The sequence below is a fragment of the Mustela putorius genome, unplaced genomic scaffold (genome assembly GCF_011764305.1).
Source record: "Mustela putorius furo isolate JIRA1106 unplaced genomic scaffold, ASM1176430v1.1 tig00537227_pilon_pilon_pilon, whole genome shotgun sequence".
Lineage (NCBI taxonomy): Eukaryota > Metazoa > Chordata > Mammalia > Carnivora > Mustelidae > Mustela > Mustela putorius.
Genome location: NW_025422368.1, coordinates 44,192,809 through 44,211,075, shown reverse-complemented (window position 1 = coordinate 44,211,075; position 18,267 = coordinate 44,192,809). Strand labels below are relative to the sequence as shown.

Below are 18,267 nucleotides of genomic sequence, written 5' to 3'. Positions count from 1 at the left end.
ATGATAAAAGCCCTATATGATAAGTCCATACCTAACATTATACTCAAAGAAGAAAAGCAGAGAGTTTTTCCTCTAAGGTCAGGAATAAAACAAGGAAGCTCACTGCCCACCATTTCTATGCAACATAATACTGGAAGTCCTAGACAAAGAAATCAGATAAGAAAAAGAAATAAAAGTTATCCAAATTGGAAAGGAAAAAGCAAACTATCTGTTGCAGATAATATGATCTTATATACAGAAAGTCCTTAAGAGTCAACCAAAAAAAGTTAGAATTAATAAATTAAGTGAAGTTGTAGGATACAAAATCAATATGCAAAAATTAGTTGCATTTCTATACACTAGCAATAAATTATTTGAAAAAGAAAGGAAGAATCCAATTTACAATAGCATAAAAACTGATAAACACTTAGGAATAAATTTATCCAGGGGGTGAAAGATCTGCACATTGAAAATTATGAGACATTGATGGAAGAAACAGAGGACAGACACAAATACATGGAAAGATATCCTATGTTCTTAGATCAGGACAATTAATATTGTTAAAATGTCCATACTATTCAAAGCCATCTATAGATCCAATGTAATCTCTATCAAAATTCTAATGGCATCTTTCATAGAAACAGAAAAAAAAAATCCTAAAATTTGTATGGAACCACAAAAGACCCCTAATATCCAAAGCAACCCTGTGAAAGAATATAGCTGGAGGCATCATACCTCCTGATTTCAATAAAGCTATAGTAATCAGAAGAGTACTAGCCTAAGAATAGACATAGAAACTGATGAAATAGATAATAAACCCATGCATATACGGCCAACTAAAATGTGACATGGGAGCCAAGAGTACTTGGTGAGGAAAAGATGGTTTCTTTAACAGAGTTGGGAAAACTAGTCACATGCAAAAGTATGAAATGGACTTCTACTTTACACCACCCACAAAAATTAACTCTAAATAGATTAAAGGCTTAAATGTGGACGTAAGACCATAAAACTCCTAGAAGAAAACATAGGGGAAAAATTTCTTGACATCGGTCTGAGAACCATTTTTTTGGATACAACACCAAAAGCACAAGCAACAAAAGCAAACATAAACAAGTGGGACTACATCAAACTCAAGAGTTTTCATACAGCAAAAGAAACCAGCAAAAAATTAAAAGGCCACCTAAAGATTGGAAGACAATATTTACAAACCCTATATCTGATAAGGGATTAATATTCAAAATATATAAGGAACTCACACAACTCAATAGCAAAACACAAATAATCTAATAAAAATGATCAGAGGACATGAATAAACATTTTTCCAAAGAAGACATACAGATGGCCGAAAGGTACATGAAAGGATGCTCAATGCCACTAATCATCAGAGAAATGCAAATCAAAACTACAGTGAGATATCGTCACATTCATGTTAGGATGGCTAGTTTTACAAAGGCAGGAAAAAGAGAACAAGTGTTGGTGAGGGTATGGGGAAAAGGGAACACTTGTACACTGTTAGTAGAAGTGTCAATTGGTATAGGCATTATGAAAAACAGTATGGAGATCCCCCCAAAATGTCTGGGTGTATGTCTGAAGGACACGAAATCACCATCTTTAAGAGGTACCCTCAGCCCTATGCTCATTGCAGCATAATTCACAATAGCCAAGATAGGGAAACAATCTAAGTATCCATTGATAGATGAATGGATAAAGACAATGGGACACACACACACACACACACACACACACACACACACACACATGGACTATAATTCGGCTATAATAAAGAAGGAAATCCTGCCATGTGTGACAGCTTGGATGAAATTGAGGGCAATATGCCAAGTGAAATAAGTGAGACATGGAAAGACTGTGCTATCACTTATATGTGGAAACTAAAAAAGCCAAACTTTTTTAGAGAAAAAAGAGAGTAGAGAGAAACAGAGAGTAGAATGGTAGTTGCCAGAGACTGAGAGATGGGGGTGGGGGAAGTGGAATGAGGAGATGTTTATCAAAAGATACAAACTCGGTTTGAAATGGTTAAGTCCTGAGGATCTGATGTACTGCCTGATGACTATAGTTAACAATATTACATTAATGCTTATAAGTTGCTAAGAGAGTTGATTTCAAATGTTCTCACCACACACACACAAAAGGTAATTATGTGGCTGATGGTTGTGTTAACTAACCTCACTGTAGTAATCATTTTGAAATATGTATGTGTATCAAATCATCATGTCATTTGCCTTAAACTTGTATCTCAATAAAGCAACAACAACAAAAAAATGCAGTTGGTAAAGAAGGATAGTTGGTGGGGGATTTGAATAAAGTAAGATAGGACACAAATTGAAAACTGTCAAATCTGGGTAAAGGATACACATGAGTTTCACTATTATTCTAACTTATGTATATTTGAAATTCCTTATTAAAATGTTAATAAATAAATAAATAAATAAGAAAAAATAAAACACTAATCTCCTGACAAAAGCTCTTTAAAATTTTCTAATTCTGGTACAAATGTTCCCTTACTTCTAAATTTGTTTTAATAAAAATAAAGCAGAAATCATGAAGACAAGAATAACATTCTATGGTTCTAAATCACAGTAAATGTCATACCACCTTTTGCTTTGTTTATGTTGTAGAAAGCCTTATACTATAATTATAACTGGCTGTCATGTCCAAGCAGGGATCCCCAACAGATTCCCAGTCATCACCTGACCCCTCCCCCCATGCCTCCCCCAGGGGCCATCCACTGTGCCCTGCCACCTGTTCAGTCTCCCAAATCTCCTGAATCACCCACATTTCCCGATCCTCACTGGTGCTACCATACCTAAAATTCTTTTTTATTTTTCTTGGCTTCCTTTTTTAATGCTTGCCTGATAACATGAATTTGTGATTTAGCCCAAACAAGAGCAGACCATGGAGAATGATACTTAAGTCCCTTCTAAAGCAGGGTTAAGTTCATTCTGTAATATCTACCCCACAGGACTTTTAATGCTGCCTCATGAGATATGAACAATTGGCAGCGATTATCCAGTTACTTGTAAATAATGATAAGCCATCTCTGATTTCTTCAACTCAAATTTGTTGGCAGCATATATCTTCCAGGTAGATCCAATAGGCAAGAAGATAATTCATGTGTTTTCCTATTTAAGAGGAAATAAAGGTAGCGAGGAAATTTACTACTGCCTTCCCAGTTATAATCATGGCCTTGACTTTATGGATCCAATGGAAAACGACCACAAAATAAATTCCTAGGACATTACATTTTAGAGATCGACTCTGACTAAAATACTTCTGACTTCTGTCCTCTCATAGCATATTGAAGCCAGTATAAATATGCTCAAAAACATAATCCAGAACTTTCTGAAAGTGTTCCTTTCTATGCAAGTGATAAGGTCTCAGTGAGTTCACTTGAACCATGAACATGCAACCGATACCAGGGAAACTTTGTTCACATAGGCTCATCCAAGTCCCATGTAAAGGTCTGTATGCCTTAGAACTCAGATGGGCGTAAGCTGGGACATTTTGAAAAGCTTCCCCATCTAATACCCACTGTTGTTTAATAACTATTTTATAATTGAATTTAATTCAATTATTCACACCTGTCCAGTTATTATTAACCAGGCGAAGTGGGACCAACAATCTCAGCTGAAATGTAACTTTATGATTGTAATGCAAAAATTATCAGACCTCTTGCCACCAAAAACTGCTCATGAGACTGGGGGGGGGGGTTAGAAAATAGAGACTGCTTCAAATCACACAAGAATCTTGCACCCGTTTATGACTGGCTTTGGGGTGAAGGTACAAACAGACAGCATGACATCTTTTCTGAAGGACATGTGGAGCACTTCAGCAAGTATCCACGCACGTGGAAACAACAGGAAGCATCATGAAATCAGGGCCACTATGAGCTTAGAGCGCGCGCCTTACTAAGCCTTACCCTTCACTGTAGGTGCTGCGCTCTAATCTCATCGAACCTTTTGCCCTTTGCTGAACATCTCAAGCTTTCTCTGGTTTCTGGAGCTAGCGCGGACAGGCTGCTGCCTCTACCTGAACCACCTGTCTCCCCCACCTCCCACTTTCCTTCCGCTCTGTGTCGTACCCACCCATGTGATGAACACCCAGAGACACATCTTGTCCGCGGGCAGTTCTCCAGCACAGAGCAGGAACTCAGTGTGTGTTACGTGAGGGAACTTTACTGCTGGGACAGTTCCTGTCATGAGGCATCGGGAGGCCACAGCACTGCTCTCTAGTGAAATGAAGACAGTGGCCAAACTTCTAGTGTATTCTTTTATCTGAGGCTGCTCTTAAAAAAGCAAAAAGACTGAGGTCCAAATTCCACTTCCATATTAGGAAATGTCCATGGAAATTTGGGTGAATTAAACAAAGCAATACTAGTGTTTCCCACCCTCAGGGCAGCTGGGTATGGGGAGCTGGTTTGACTGTACCCAGCAAACTGGTTTCCACTCTGATCAGGTCCTTTGCAATTCTGGGAGGATTTGGCTCAGGAGATAGATAGAAGTTCCTTCAGGGCCTCTGCACGTCCCAGACAAGCCCTGCAGAACGCAGACCACAAGCTCCAGCCTCCCTTGCAGTTCTGGTCCTAAAGGCGGGAGCAGCCAGACAGTCGAGCTGACCTCTCCTCTGTCTGGGAACTGCGACTTGTCCTCTATCTAGCAACACTAAATAAGGCGAACCCAGCCTGATCGCGAAGAAAGCCTGGAGAAGTTGAATCAGGCTCTTATTTCTTCCCCAGTGAGAGTCTCCTGGTGGCATCTGGTGTTGCATGGACTAATGTTTTATAATAAAATCAGGGAGGGCGCCTGGATGGCTCAGTTGGTTAAGCGTCTGCCTTGGGCTCCGGTCATGGTCCCGGAGATCCCTGGGGTCCCTGGGGTCCTGGGATTGTGCCCCATGTCTGGCTTCCTGCTCAGTGTGGAGTCTGCTTCTCACTTCTGCCTCTCCCTCTGCACCTCCCTCTCCTCCCTCTTTCTCTCTCTCAAATAAATAAATAAATAAAATCTTCTTTTAAAAAAAGTCTTCCCCTATAATAGAATCATGGGACTATAACAACCTGAAATCGAGCCTCACAAGGATGACTGCCAAGGGAGAAAAACCATCTTTAGCCAACGGAGGTGCCTGGCAATTATTTGGGCTTTGAATAAACCCAGCTTTAGAACTTTGCCCAGGCCTTGATATGGATTTTAAAAAATAGAGTCCCTAAGCCAGAAAAGCAGACTGCTGAATTACACTTTGGTAAATAAAGTATAAACTTCTAGGTGTTCAATCAGGGGCTTGAATAAACAGGTCTACCTGATCTTCAAAGTATTGTCACCACCTGCTACCGGAGGATTTAAATTGCAGTTTAAGGAGTCTGGAACAATGCCTGCTTTTCCCAACATTTTATTACAGAAATTTCTAAGCATACAGAAAAGTTTTAAAAATTGTACAGTAAACGCCCGTACACCTATCGCTTAAATGCCACAATGAGCTCCATCCATCCATCCTGCCATCTTGTTTAAATGCATGTGTTAAAATTAAAAACAAATGGAGACCCGTCCTGAAAATTCCCTAAGCAGACAAAACGTTTAGTCATATAAACAAAGCTTAATGCAACTCATTTTACACAACTGACTTGACCTACATCATCTCTTGCTTATGCCTCTGGAAACCATAAGCAAGACCTGAACTGTTTCCCAAGGTTGATAGGAAGTAACCACTGACCAGTTCCCTATCACTTAAGAAAATTCCAATATTATAACTAACCACAGAAGAATAAATAGGCACTGCTTTCTCTCTCTACAAGCTGCTTCCTAAATGGCCTTATTCCGTGTTTTGGTTTCAGTTGGCAAACTGTCTTTTTTGTGTGCACAATAAACTTTTACTAGTTACCACCCTAGTAATCCATTGCTTTTACCTGTGTTACTTCTGAACTTTTAACACATAGCCAAAAAAAAATGAGCAATAATTTTTTAAAAGAAGATATAACTACAAAAAGAAATTTTCCAAGAAAATAATAAATTACCATATTTCTCTCTAAAATGTTTACCAAAAAATAAAAGGATTTTCTCCCTGCCTCCAGTATGAGGAGCCCCTAGGAAAGAAGAAGATGGCTTACGAACAGGTGATCAGTTGTTCATACAGCCAGGGTTGGTTTAAGAACATATTAGCTCTAAAAAGAATCATCGAGCTTGGAGTCAAATCAATCGTGTGAGTCCAACAGAGAAAGGTTTCCCCTTACAGGAAACTTACCACACCACAAGCAATAAATGAGTTCTGCTCCCTCCCTTGATGAGAAAAGACTGGACCTTTTTTTTTTTTTTAAGATTTTATTTATTTATTTGTCAGAAAGAGAGCATAAGCAGGGGGAGCAGTAGGCATAGGGAGAAGGAGGCACCCCACTGACCAGGGAACCCGATGTGGGACTCAATCTGGGACCCTTCGACCTGAGCCGAAGGCACACACTTAACTGACTGAGCCACCCAGACATCCCAACACTGGACTTCTAAACCAACTGATGAGCAGGATGTTTAAAAGCCCCCGTTTTGGGTGAAGGGGAGTGGGAGATGCAAGCTTCCAGTTATGAAATAAAGAAGTCACAGGGATAAAAGGCACAGCATGAGGAATAGCGTCGGTGGTATGGTAATAGTGTTGTATGGTGTCAGATGGGAGCTGTGCTTGTGGTGAGTGTGACATGATGTAGAAACGTGTTGAATCCCTATATTGTACCCCTGAAACTAATGAAACATTGTGTGTCAACTATATTTAAATTTTGAAAATTCAAAATTAATTAATTAATTAATTAAATACCTCCATTTAGTTTCTGGGCTAGCCATAGGAACTCAAACATATAAATCTTCTACCACTCCGTTTTTCTGAAAAAAACAGAGTATGTGTCATTCCATTAAAAAAAAAAACACACAAATCATTTCAAAGGCACCTGAGACATTAGCATCTCTGAGTGACATCTGGAAAAAAATTCACTAACAGTTAACCATTTATTGGGTTTTACTGTATTATAGACCAAAAAGCCGTGGTTTTAAGAAAATTTTTGTTAACCAAAATCATTTATAAAAGCAATTGCTTCAGTGGGGGGAAAAGTAATGAAGGTAGAATTTCAACTTGCCATACTGAAGTTATCTTTATTGAGAACCGTAAAGAGTAAAATAATTTGAAAGTGACCTCATTATTCCCAAAACTTGCTGAGCCAAGCTTTGGACAAAGTCTTATCTGATGTCAAAATTCACACTTTTAACTGCTTTGCCATGTACTATTAGTGATTCTCCAATTGCTAAAATCATATTTTATTAACATTCATTTTCTTCCATCTCAACCCTTTCTTCCCCATGTCCGCATCCATCCTCTCTGCTCACTTGAATTTTTGACACTGTGCTTACTCCATATTCCATTTTAGCCCAACCTTCTCAGCCTGCCCAGATCTACTCCTGGTCCTAACTGGAAGACATCTGCTGCTTTTAGTCTACTTGCTTCTCATTCCATCAGAACTGAAATCCTCCAGGGCAGGCAGGTAACAGGAAGCGGAGATGGAAGGACCCCTGAAGCCCTTGCCGGGAAGCTACTCCTCAGCTCCATGGGACCAGATCTGATGGCTCTGGGGAGCCAGAAACCCAGAATTTGTTTGAGGAGCCCTCATTTTTAAAAATTGGCAACAAATTTGAAAAATTTTAAAACACCATGAGGAAAAAAAAAAGAAAGTCTTCAGGCCGGACTTGGCTACAGGCTTCTGATCTGTGACCTCCATCCATAACCTTTCCCTCATCAATGAATATCTTCACCCATGGCTGCAGCGTCCCTTGGGCCCTGGCTCCCTCCCAACTTCCACACTCCCAGTCACCTCTGGACATTTTCATCTGAATACTCAGCTCACACCTCAAACACAAAATTGAACTCATTTTCCCACTAGAAAGCCACTTTTCTGTCAGACTTCCTTATTTGAATGGAACCACTTCTCTTCCTTTCAGGGAGATCCAGAAACTCAGCCATTAACTCAAACACATGCTTACTGAGAGCTCACAATGTACCAGATGCCACCCTGAACAATGCAGGACTGACAAGGCACATTCTTTGACCTTGAGAAGTTCACTGTCTGGTGGGAGAGATATGGACTAGGAAGAGAATGACAACACAATGTGATAAATACTCTAGAAAGATGTATAAGGGGAGGCCTGACCCAGAACAGAGACAAGATTGATCAAGGCATCACAGAATCCTTAATTCATTCAGCCAGTATTTGTGGACTAGTACTCTAAACTCTGGGGTTGAAACCACAAAGAAACTATTGGAGATAAAGCTTTGAAAAATATAGATTTGGGGGGGGGTCACACAACGAACCGGGGAAGTGAAGAATAAGTAGGCAAGTGAGACCATTCCAGCGGAGACAGAACTCTCCAGGCCATCACCCAGAAGTCTACAGTATGTCCCCTGCACAGCCCTCCAGCTGAGGGTAAGGGTGGGTTCTGCCCCAGACACAGGGGGCTCCTCTCTCGAATTACAGCGAAGGCACTACACACCCTGTCGGTGGCCCTGAATCTTACAAAAAAGTGAAAGCTAGAGATACGGAGACTCTTTTAGATGAGGTAGTCGAAAAAGTTCTTGGCCCTGAGATCCAAATGACAAGCTCATCTAAAGGGAGAGTCTGCAGGGCTGAGAACACTCCGTGGAACAGCTCTGAGGCAGAAACAAACTTGGTGAGCGTGAGGACAGAGAACGAGGCCGGTGGCAGAAGGGCCGGCAAACCAAAGGTGTCAGTGCGTGCAGAGACCTCGCATTCTGAGGGTGTGTGGGGGCTGGCGGGGTGGGTGTGAGGGTTAGGAAAGGAGTTAGAGAGCGACGGGTCCATCCAGATGGGGGAGGGGTGATAATAAGCCAACGAAGAGGCAAAGGGGGAAGGGGGATTGTACCATCAGAAATGTTTCCTTCTCTTTCTGTTTTAGGGAGAAAACTGAGAAGGGTAAAGAGAATACAAAGGGAAGATAATAGACAAGAGAGGTGGCCAAACTCTGGACAGCAGCACTGGGTGTCTAATTGGACAGCATACGGGAGAGAAAAGAAAAATGGAGAGGCCGCCTGCAGTGCTCCTCTCTCTCAGTCACCCCAAGTCAGCCTCTGTCCTCTTTCCCTTGCCTCTCAGTCCCCGCTCCCTTTCCATCTGCGAGCCCTGGCCTGGTGTCCACAGACAGGAGCGCACCTGTCACGCTGTCCCTCAGAGTTCTGTTCTTGAGTCCCGCCTCACCACCCGCCTCGGACTGTCAGCTGCTTGAAGACAGGAGCCCTGTTGTACTTATCTTTGCATGACTAGAACAGAAAATTCCTTCCAGTTGCAGGAAAAAGAGAATCAATGAGCAAAAAGCAACCACATACTAAGGTGTAGTAGGGTGGCTCATAACATCATTTCGTAAAACACACACACACACACACACACACACACACATTATTCAAACTGAACTTCATTTTCATACAGACATAGCTGTAAATATGTTTAAGGCCACGCTGACATTTATTGGGTACATTTTTCTTACACCAAGCCCACCGAATAATAATGCTCAAGAAATATAAAAGCCTACTCCCAAATAATCACAGAAATAAATAAAGTTGCCAAGTAAAGAGATAGAGGAGCAAGCTGAAGGGCAAAGCCCTAGGGGTCTCATAGACTAGACGGTGGCGTTTACCCCCCTGAGTCCCCTGACTCTCAGGACCAGCCTGGAGCCCTCTCACACCACCTCCCATGGCTGAGCTTTCACCGGGGCACACAGACCATGAGGAGTTTATGAGAAGAAGCAAATTGCCCCAGACAAGGGAAGTTTATCTCACACAGTCATCTCTTCTGAAAGAAACCTGATTTACACTAACTTCCGCCAACATCACTCCTCTCCAGCTATGGAGGGTTACACGGGCCATCTGTAAAGATCCAGCCATTCTGTTTCTTATTTGGGCCCGAAGTTGCAAAGTCCATGTGGAAAAGATAGAGCAATCATGAAGTGCAACATTTCAATGTTTTCATGTGCATTTCTAGTTTGTGCTTTAGCTTCAATAAAAAAATCATTTATACAAAGGGGAGTTGGACGGAACAGAAATAGAGTATAGAGGGAGGGAGGCACTGTCACTGAAGCTGATCTACACCCATTGCTACAGCACGTGTGGTCAGAAGGTCCTAGAGACATTCCTTAAAACAAGCAGTCCTGGGGCAACTGGGTAGCTCAGGTCATGATCCCAGGGTCCTGGCATCGAGCCCCGCATCAGGCTCCCTGCTCAGCGGGGAGTCCGTTTCTCCCTCTCCCTCTGCCATGCTCTCTTTCTCTCTCTCTCCAATAAATAAATGAAGACTTTGGCGGGGGGGTGGGGGGGAGGAAGAACAAGCAGTCCTGAATGGGGCACTCAAGGCCAACGTGGTGCCCACACAAATGGCTGGGAGACCGGAAAGCAAGAGGCTCTCTGTGTATCTTGCTTACTGTAAACAGAGAGCATGAGACAGCAGGAGTCACATAACCTATGTTCTTAGTAAGAGAGAGTAAAGGAGCTATTCTGTGAAGTATTTATAATGTAGTGGAGGGATATCCCACAATGTTGAGGATTAAACCAGCAACTGAAGTCTCTCCTTGTCTCCCTAGAAGTGAGCCAAAGTGGAAAGCCGGGCCTCAGAGCATGGAGGTGTTCACCGCTCGTAGTGTTACAGATTCAGTCAGTGAGTGTGGCCTTGGTGATGGCTCCATAGACTGAATCACTACACGATGCTGTTGTTAAGAGAATCATGACTTGTCCCTTCCAGACTCCTTCCTGTCAGTTGTATCTGCTTATAACCTGAATGCTGCCTGGGCAGGGACGGCTCCTCAGAGGACAAATGAACCTGGCTGCCTAGACTGGGAAAGACCACCCCTTATTTTCCCAGGGCTCTGGCTTGGCCTTCTTAGGAATAAATTTGGGTTGTTAAGTCTCTCAAGGGGGTAAAGGTGGTGCGTAGCCCTCAGAACCACTGCTGCTAATGACCCTGACCTCATTCAACTTAACTGGGAGTGGGAAGATCCTGGGCCAGGGGAGAACTAAGTATTTTCCCACAGAGTGATCATCGTAAGGCCCTGGGCAGATGTTATTTACACAGAAACGTGTTCTACGGGGAGGGTCATGGTCTGAAGTGACATGGCACCACCAAATGAGTAATGCCAAGAGCCCCACGTTGGCAGCCTAATGGTCCGCACTCAAGGCTGAGCCCTAAGCCAGATAGCTAAACCTCCAGATTCTTCTCTCACCCAGGAAGCTTCTAAAAATGCCAGAAAGTGACAGTGACCTTACCCCATGAATACCTCAGAGAATCTCTTATCTTTTATTTTAAGGAAATATTTTAAGGAAATATATTTATTTTACTTATTTTAAAATATATTTTAAGGAAAACTTCACTATTTTATTGTTAAAAATAGATGTCTCATGCTACATCTCTCAAGGGAAGTGATAGCCCAGGTCTGAGACCAAAGAGCTGCTTCTACTCAAGATGGATATGGGAAGCAGGAGGAGGAAACTGGACTTCTGCCACCGTAGCCCCGCAGCCCAGGGCAGAGCAGGCCATCCTCACTCCATCAGCTAAGGATTTGTTGCCCAAGAGCCCAGAGGAAGAAGACTGAGGAAGGGCCCAATATGGAAAGGGACCCTCCACCTTGCAGCCCTAAGCGCGGCTTGCGTGCCAATAAGATCGGCAAAATTGGCATCACTTCAACACTAGTTAAAAATGCAAGCTCTTGGGTCTCACCCTGTTCCTGCTGAATCAGAGCCTGCCTGGATTTTAGCAAGTTCCTCCCCTGATTCATGTGCACTTTGAAGTCAGAGAAGCACTGCCCCCATGAGCTGACAAATTACAAAATTAGTCTCCACTCAGACGCGTCTCCCTACAACTGTAATAACCCTCCGTCAATCAGTTTTCCTGCCAGCATCAAATGCAGCAGTGCAATGTACAGATCGGCCGCGGAGTGAGTCCGCAAACCTTGCCACGGACCCAGGACTTCACGGAATTAATAAACACGATCTCAGAGACCGACTCAAGTCACCCACACAAAGCAAGTAAGGGAAGGGCAGCCTGAGACCCCTGAGAAAGGGAGCTCAGCTACGAGGACCGAGGACCGAGGACGGGGACATTCCTTCAAAAGAGAATGATTTGAATATCAAAGAATGAAGACAGGCCCTTGGGAAAAATGAGGAGGCTCGTGACTATCTTTGCCAAAGTGACCCACTTTACGATTGTCTTCTGAAAGCGGAACATACAATTCTGTTGAGAAACCGTGCTCGCAAAGAAAAATCGCCCCTTCTTTCCATCTTCAGTCATTCTCCGAATCGCATCATTCTATTTTCATGATCACCTAAATTGTATTCGGTGAGATAAATTGCCCTTTCCGAAGTTCTAGTTCCATTTTTTAAGATAAACCTGATCACTTGAGTGACTTGTTGTCACTCATCCATAGGACGCCAGGCACTGCTGGTATGTGGGCTTCGCCCAGGTCACCGCTGCGTATTCCTTCCTCTTTCTCCCTTAGGGGGCTTCTTTCCTGTGCCTTATGCCCAGGTGGCCCGGCTGATAGGAATTACCACACAGCTTGGCGAAGCTTTCTTGTTTCCTAGTGACAGTTTCAGGTTAATGTGAGGCCACAGAAAGGGGGGTCCCCTGTGGGGTTGTTGCTCCACAGGCAGAACGATTCCTAGTTACCTTATCGACCATGAGGAAGTTCCGCAGCGTCTCTCCATTTTCACAGGTGACATCACCAACCTCTCTGACGGCCCGAGGCAGGATTTCTCGGACCTCCTGAGCAATCATCCCTAGACACAAACACTCCAACACATTTAGTCAGGAAAAGAGCTTTCTGGAGAAAAATCCTCCAAGGTCTACATCAAAATGGACCGCTGACAGCCCCCCAAGGACATCTTTGCAAGTAGATGCTTATTATCCCTTTTCAGCTTTTGCTTTGATCTATGATACATTTGAAGCAAAGGAGGAATTTTGAGCCCATAACCACTAAAGGATTAAAAGGAGGGGTGTCATTTTCTTCACTTTTCCTTGGGACTCTGGGCCGAATGTTGGGAGGAGTGGGTATATACCTTAAAATCCCTGTATAGAGACGTAAGAGTCGGGCATTAGCTTGACTTCCTCTTTTCCCGCAGGAGGATTTGCCCACCTAAATGGTCCCGGTTTCTTTAGGATTCCTGGGCTGGAGTACAAATACCACTTTGCCCCTTCTCTGACCTAGACCCGCCTACTCGGCCACCTCTCCCTCTCCCAGGTCTGCCCAATGCTGCCCCTCTTACAGTTGGAGCTGCCATCGCCCCCGAGCCCTCATCCTAGGAGCAAAATGGCTCCAGTGAAAAACAGCGTATTCAAAATATTCCACCCGTACGGTGGGTGCAGGAATAGGGATGGGAATGTCGAATACAGGTGACACAGACGTTTCTCTCACCTTTCCCATTCTGGTGAGTGTGGATCTCACAGAGGAAATCAGTGCCACAGCACACAACCACCAGATAAAGAGGGAATTAAGCTTTCAAGAGTTGACAGCACAAAATTAAAAAGGGACTTTGTGCACCTACCTGTTTGATGGGCGGCATTTATCCCCATGGAGGACGCGAATTCAGGTCTGTAGTCGTATTCCACGACCCTCATTTGGGCTATTCGTCTTAGCTGTTCATTAGTGTCAACCTAATTTAATTCAGGAAGAGCAGATTTCAGCCACTGAGATAGTTCCTGTTTAGATAGGAAATTTGAATTCTCCTTCCGAGAATGGAGATGGATGACTTTGGAGAGAAGCAGTCGCTATTCACGAGGGCAAGGGATCATTTCCCAGTGACAGACAGTGCGAACACCAAAGAAACAGGCCAACCTTGTATTTACAAATCAAAAAGGCTTAGTGAAAGTAAAAAACAAACAAATAAACAAACAAACAAAAAAAACCAAAAAACCTTTAGGAATGGATATATCCTGTATCACTGAATTCCTTTTGGACACCCTGCTGGAGAAAATTTCCTCAGGTCCCTGTAATGCCCACCCAGGAGGCCTTCTGAGATCCAGACTTTCCTCTCCTGCAGACGGCTTCTCCCCCAGACCACTCTGGGCAGGGAAGGTATATGCTCCTCTGAGTTCACTGCTCTTGTAGGTTACTAAAGGTATTCCTAACTCTCACTGCAAATTCCTCAAAACAATGTCACCTGGTCCCAGCAATATGACAATAGGGTGAATTTTTCCTAAAGCCAAATGTGTTTGATTCAAAGGATTCTCTTTTGAGTTTGGTTTTTGTTTTTTTGTTTTTTTTTTTTTAATGAATTCATGGTACTAGCAGAACCTACTGTTTTTTTCTTAATGACCTTATTCTCTAAGTAAAATGCTGGCAGCCCTTTTTCTTTCAGGATATAATTTTCTTTTAGGATATAACAATTACAAAACCGGTAGTCTCTTGGCAATTAAAATTATACTGCCTGGACATTCATCTCTGTGTTAGAGTAACCGAAATGCTTCGTTTCTCGTTATATGAAAACCCCTGATATGGCCCTCAACTCCTCCCTTGACCCACTCTGTTGGATGAGTGGGAAAGCTCTTCCAATATCATTAAACGCTCCCTGTCCCTCATTAGTTTGACTGATTATAAAAGGTGGTGGCTTGACACTTAACTGACTAAATGGGAAAAATTCACTTTAGGTTCTTCTTGGGAAGTATAATTTTGAATGTGCTGTTATTTCGATACCTGCTATAATCCAAAGCTTGGTTCAATTCATTACTCATTATTTTATTCAACTAACATTTACTAATCACCTTCAACATACCATGCACTACACCAAGTGTTGGCATTTTTAAAAAGTGATTGCCTTTTAAAAGTTTGTGCTCTTGTAATTGTGAGACTTGAAACCATAAAGCTCCTAAAAAAGAGCAAAGGTAGTAATTTTTCTGACATCAGCCACAGCAACATTTTTCTAGATATGTCTCCTAAGGCAAGGGAAACAGAAGCAAAAATAAACTCTTAGGACTATATCAAAATAAAAAGCTTTAGAACAGCAAAGGAAACCATCAACAAAACAAAAAGGCAAGATATTTGAAGATATTTGAAAATGATATAGATCTAATAAGGGATTAATATCCAAAATATTAAAGAAGTTATACAAATGAACACCAAAATACAAATAATCTGATTAAGAATGGGCAGAGGACCTAAAAAGACATTTTCCCAAAGAACACATATGGATAGCCAACAGACACATGAAAAGATGCTCAATGTCACTAATCAATAGGGAAATGGAAATCAAAACCAACCACAGTGGGATATCACCTTCCTAAATGGGTAGAATCAAGAAGACAAGATATAGCAAGTGTTGGTGAAAATTTGCAGTGTTGGTGGGACTCTAAAATGGTACAACCATTGTGAAAAACAGTATGAAGTTTCCTCAAGATGTTAAAAATAGAAATACCATATGACCCAATAATTCCACTACTGAGTACCCGAAGAAAATGAAAACACCAATTCACAAAGATATATGCGCCCTATATTTATTGTAGCATTCTTTACAAAAGCCAAGATAAAGAAGCAACTCAAGTGTTCAAGCATAGATGAATGGATAAAGAAGAGGTAGTATAGTGAAAATGTTGCTAAATGTTGCTAAAAAGGCAGAGTCAAACCTATAAATACAGAGAACAAAGTGATGGCTGCCAGAGAGGAGGTGGGGAGGGGATGGGCAAATGGGTGAAGGGAAGTGGGAGATACAGGCTTCCAGTTAGGGAATGAAGAAGCCGTGGGAAGAAAATGTAGCACAGTCAGTGGAGCTGTAACAGCACTGGATGGTGCCTCTACTTGTGCTAGACTTAGCGTATAGAGTTGTTGAATCACTATGTTGCACACATGAAACTAATGTCACATTATGTGTTGATTGTAATCAAATAAGGAAAAAATAGGCAAAATAAAAATTAAGAAAAATTTTAAAATAAAGTAAAAATAAATAAATGGGTTTTCTGATTGTCTTGACCTTGTATCATACTTTTTCTATGGGATTCCACATTCCAAGTTTCCTAAAATTTACACTTATTAAATGAACATTTACACTTATTAAATGAACATTGTTGTCTAGACAGGAAGGCAGACTCATCATATATGATTATACTACAATGTGAGAAATGCAGAGTGATAGTGGAATTATGAAAAGAGAATTATGGCAGCTCTAAGGAGGTCCCTAAAATATTCCTAGGGGAGCGTAAAGGAAGGCTTCCTAGAAATGGTGAAGCCCCACCGAGATCTTGCCTTATTTTGGTTCTCAAACAAATTCTGCTCCTTTCACTTCTGGCCCTTGGCTTGGGGCATTTTCCCTGCCTCCAAATCTCTTCCTTTCCACTCCTACCTTCTCCCCCAACATAAACATCCCTTCACCAAGGAAGCACTTCTTGATTTCCAATACTAGAAAGGGTCCCTTTGCCTTCTGTGCTAACAGGAGCTGCTGTTTTCTTGCATAGCACTGATCAAAGTTATCACCAGGCTACTAGCTGTGTCACCTTTATTACCTGTCTTCCCTATAGGATATATACCCCATGAGGGACAAGACATATTTAGGACCATGGTTTTCTGTTCATCACCATATTACCAGTTTCTCTTATTTCTCTTTCTCTCTCTTTCTTTCTTTCTTTCTTCCTTCCTTCCTTCCTTCCTTCCTTCCTTCCTTCCTTCCTTTCTTTCTTTCCTTCTTTTTCTTTCTTTCCTCCTTTCTTTCTTTCTTTTTTAAGATTTTATTTGACAGAGAGACAGAGAAAGAGAGACTACAACCAGGGGGAGAGGGAGAGGAAGAAGTAGGCTTCCCACTGAGCAAAGAGTCCAACACGGGGCTCGATTCCAGGACCCCAGGATCATGACCTGACCCAAAGGCAGATGCTTGAAGACTGAGACATCCAGGCACCCCATATTACCAGTTTCCAGTACAATCTGTTGCATGTAGTTGATGTTCAACAAACATTTGATAAATAAATTATTTGATAAATAAGTCTAATAAAAAGGAATTTAAGATAGGAGTTAGGGAAAGAGAGACAAGGCAGGGAGAAAGGGTTAGACCAAGACAGGGATGCCAAGCAGAAAGAACTCCATGAGCGGAGTCCCAAGGGCAAAGTCCCCAGAATGATGCCTGCACATCAAGAGCAGAGGTGGGCATTACTACACTATAAGGATTAAGGCCAGAGCAGGGAAGCCCTTGCCACCATGCTGGGAAGGAGCTCTCACACCGCTAACACTGTGAGCTCCTTCATTCATTCAACAGTATTTACTTTTTAAAGAGATTTTTTAAATTTATTTTTTTTTTTATTTATTTACTTAAGAGAGAGAGTGCAAGGTTGGTGGCGGGGGTGGGGTGCGGAGAGCAGAGGGAAAGGGAGAGGGACAGGTCATTCAGCAAATATTTAAGGAACAGCTACTGTGTGCCTGATGTGTTATCCCAGGCACTGGAGATTCAATGAGTATTTCCTACTTGGAGTTTAAATTTTAAAAAGTTTTTTAAAAGTTCTATTTTCGAGGATAAAGCCCATAGCTCCTTCATCTCAGGACCTCTGCAGGGCCTAGCAATGTGTCTGGTGTGTAGCTACACCCAAACCCTTCAAGGAAAGAGGGAAAGCCCGGCAGGGCCTGTGCCTTCTGGGACTCCTGCTCCAGGAACCCAACGCTGATCCGCACTTCACAGCACACCCTGCTCATCAACATGTGGTGAGTAAGAAGCTAGAAGCTGAGTTCCAGGGTCTGATTCGATCTTGAGCGTGGCAGTTTGGGAACGTTTTGAGCCTGAATGCAAATGGCTGTCACTGTCTTGGGGCATCACGCCCGCGTCACACCCAAGGCTTCTCCGACGTGCCCTCAAGAACTGCACCACAGAAAAGGCATTCTTGTCTCTAGGACTCCAGTCTGTTCAGGGAGGGAGATCTCATTATCTGTCCTCTGGCCACAGCCCAGGCTCCCATGGGGAGCAGCTGGAGTACACCGCCTCACCTGACCATGGAGCAGCTGGAGTACACCATCTCACTGGAAGCTATGGAACTCCTGCATCCGGCTCATGGCCTCAAGGGGAGACTTCGCATGGCTGACCTTCTCCAGCTCGACGCTTTGGTCTCTACCACACGGCTGATGCGTTTGGGGAAAACATTCTCGGAGCATTTCATCTTAACTGACTTCTTTCCTGGCTTTTATTTTTGAATCGTTCGCAGCCTTGTTTTCAGCAGTCATCACAGAATTTGACTGACACATGCAACTTTCAACTTCCTCACTTTTTTTCAGGCATTGACCTTGACGT

General features: G+C 42.6%; 1 protein-coding gene across 5 annotated transcripts in view; it reads right to left on the bottom strand.

Moving 5' to 3' along the window:
• MYRFL (myelin regulatory factor like) overlaps nt 1–18,267 on the bottom strand; it is a 123,572-nt gene that overhangs the window by 26,859 nt on the left and 78,446 nt on the right. For all 5 annotated transcript variants that reach the window (XM_045072979.1, XM_045072980.1, XM_004752524.3 and 2 more), the window contains 2 exons: nt 13,558–13,666; nt 12,683–12,792 (listed from right to left, as the gene is read on the bottom strand). In XM_045072979.1, the coding sequence (XP_044928914.1) occupies nt 12,683–12,792; nt 13,558–13,666 (219 nt within the window). The remainder of the gene's footprint in view (nt 1–12,682; nt 12,793–13,557; nt 13,667–18,267) is intronic.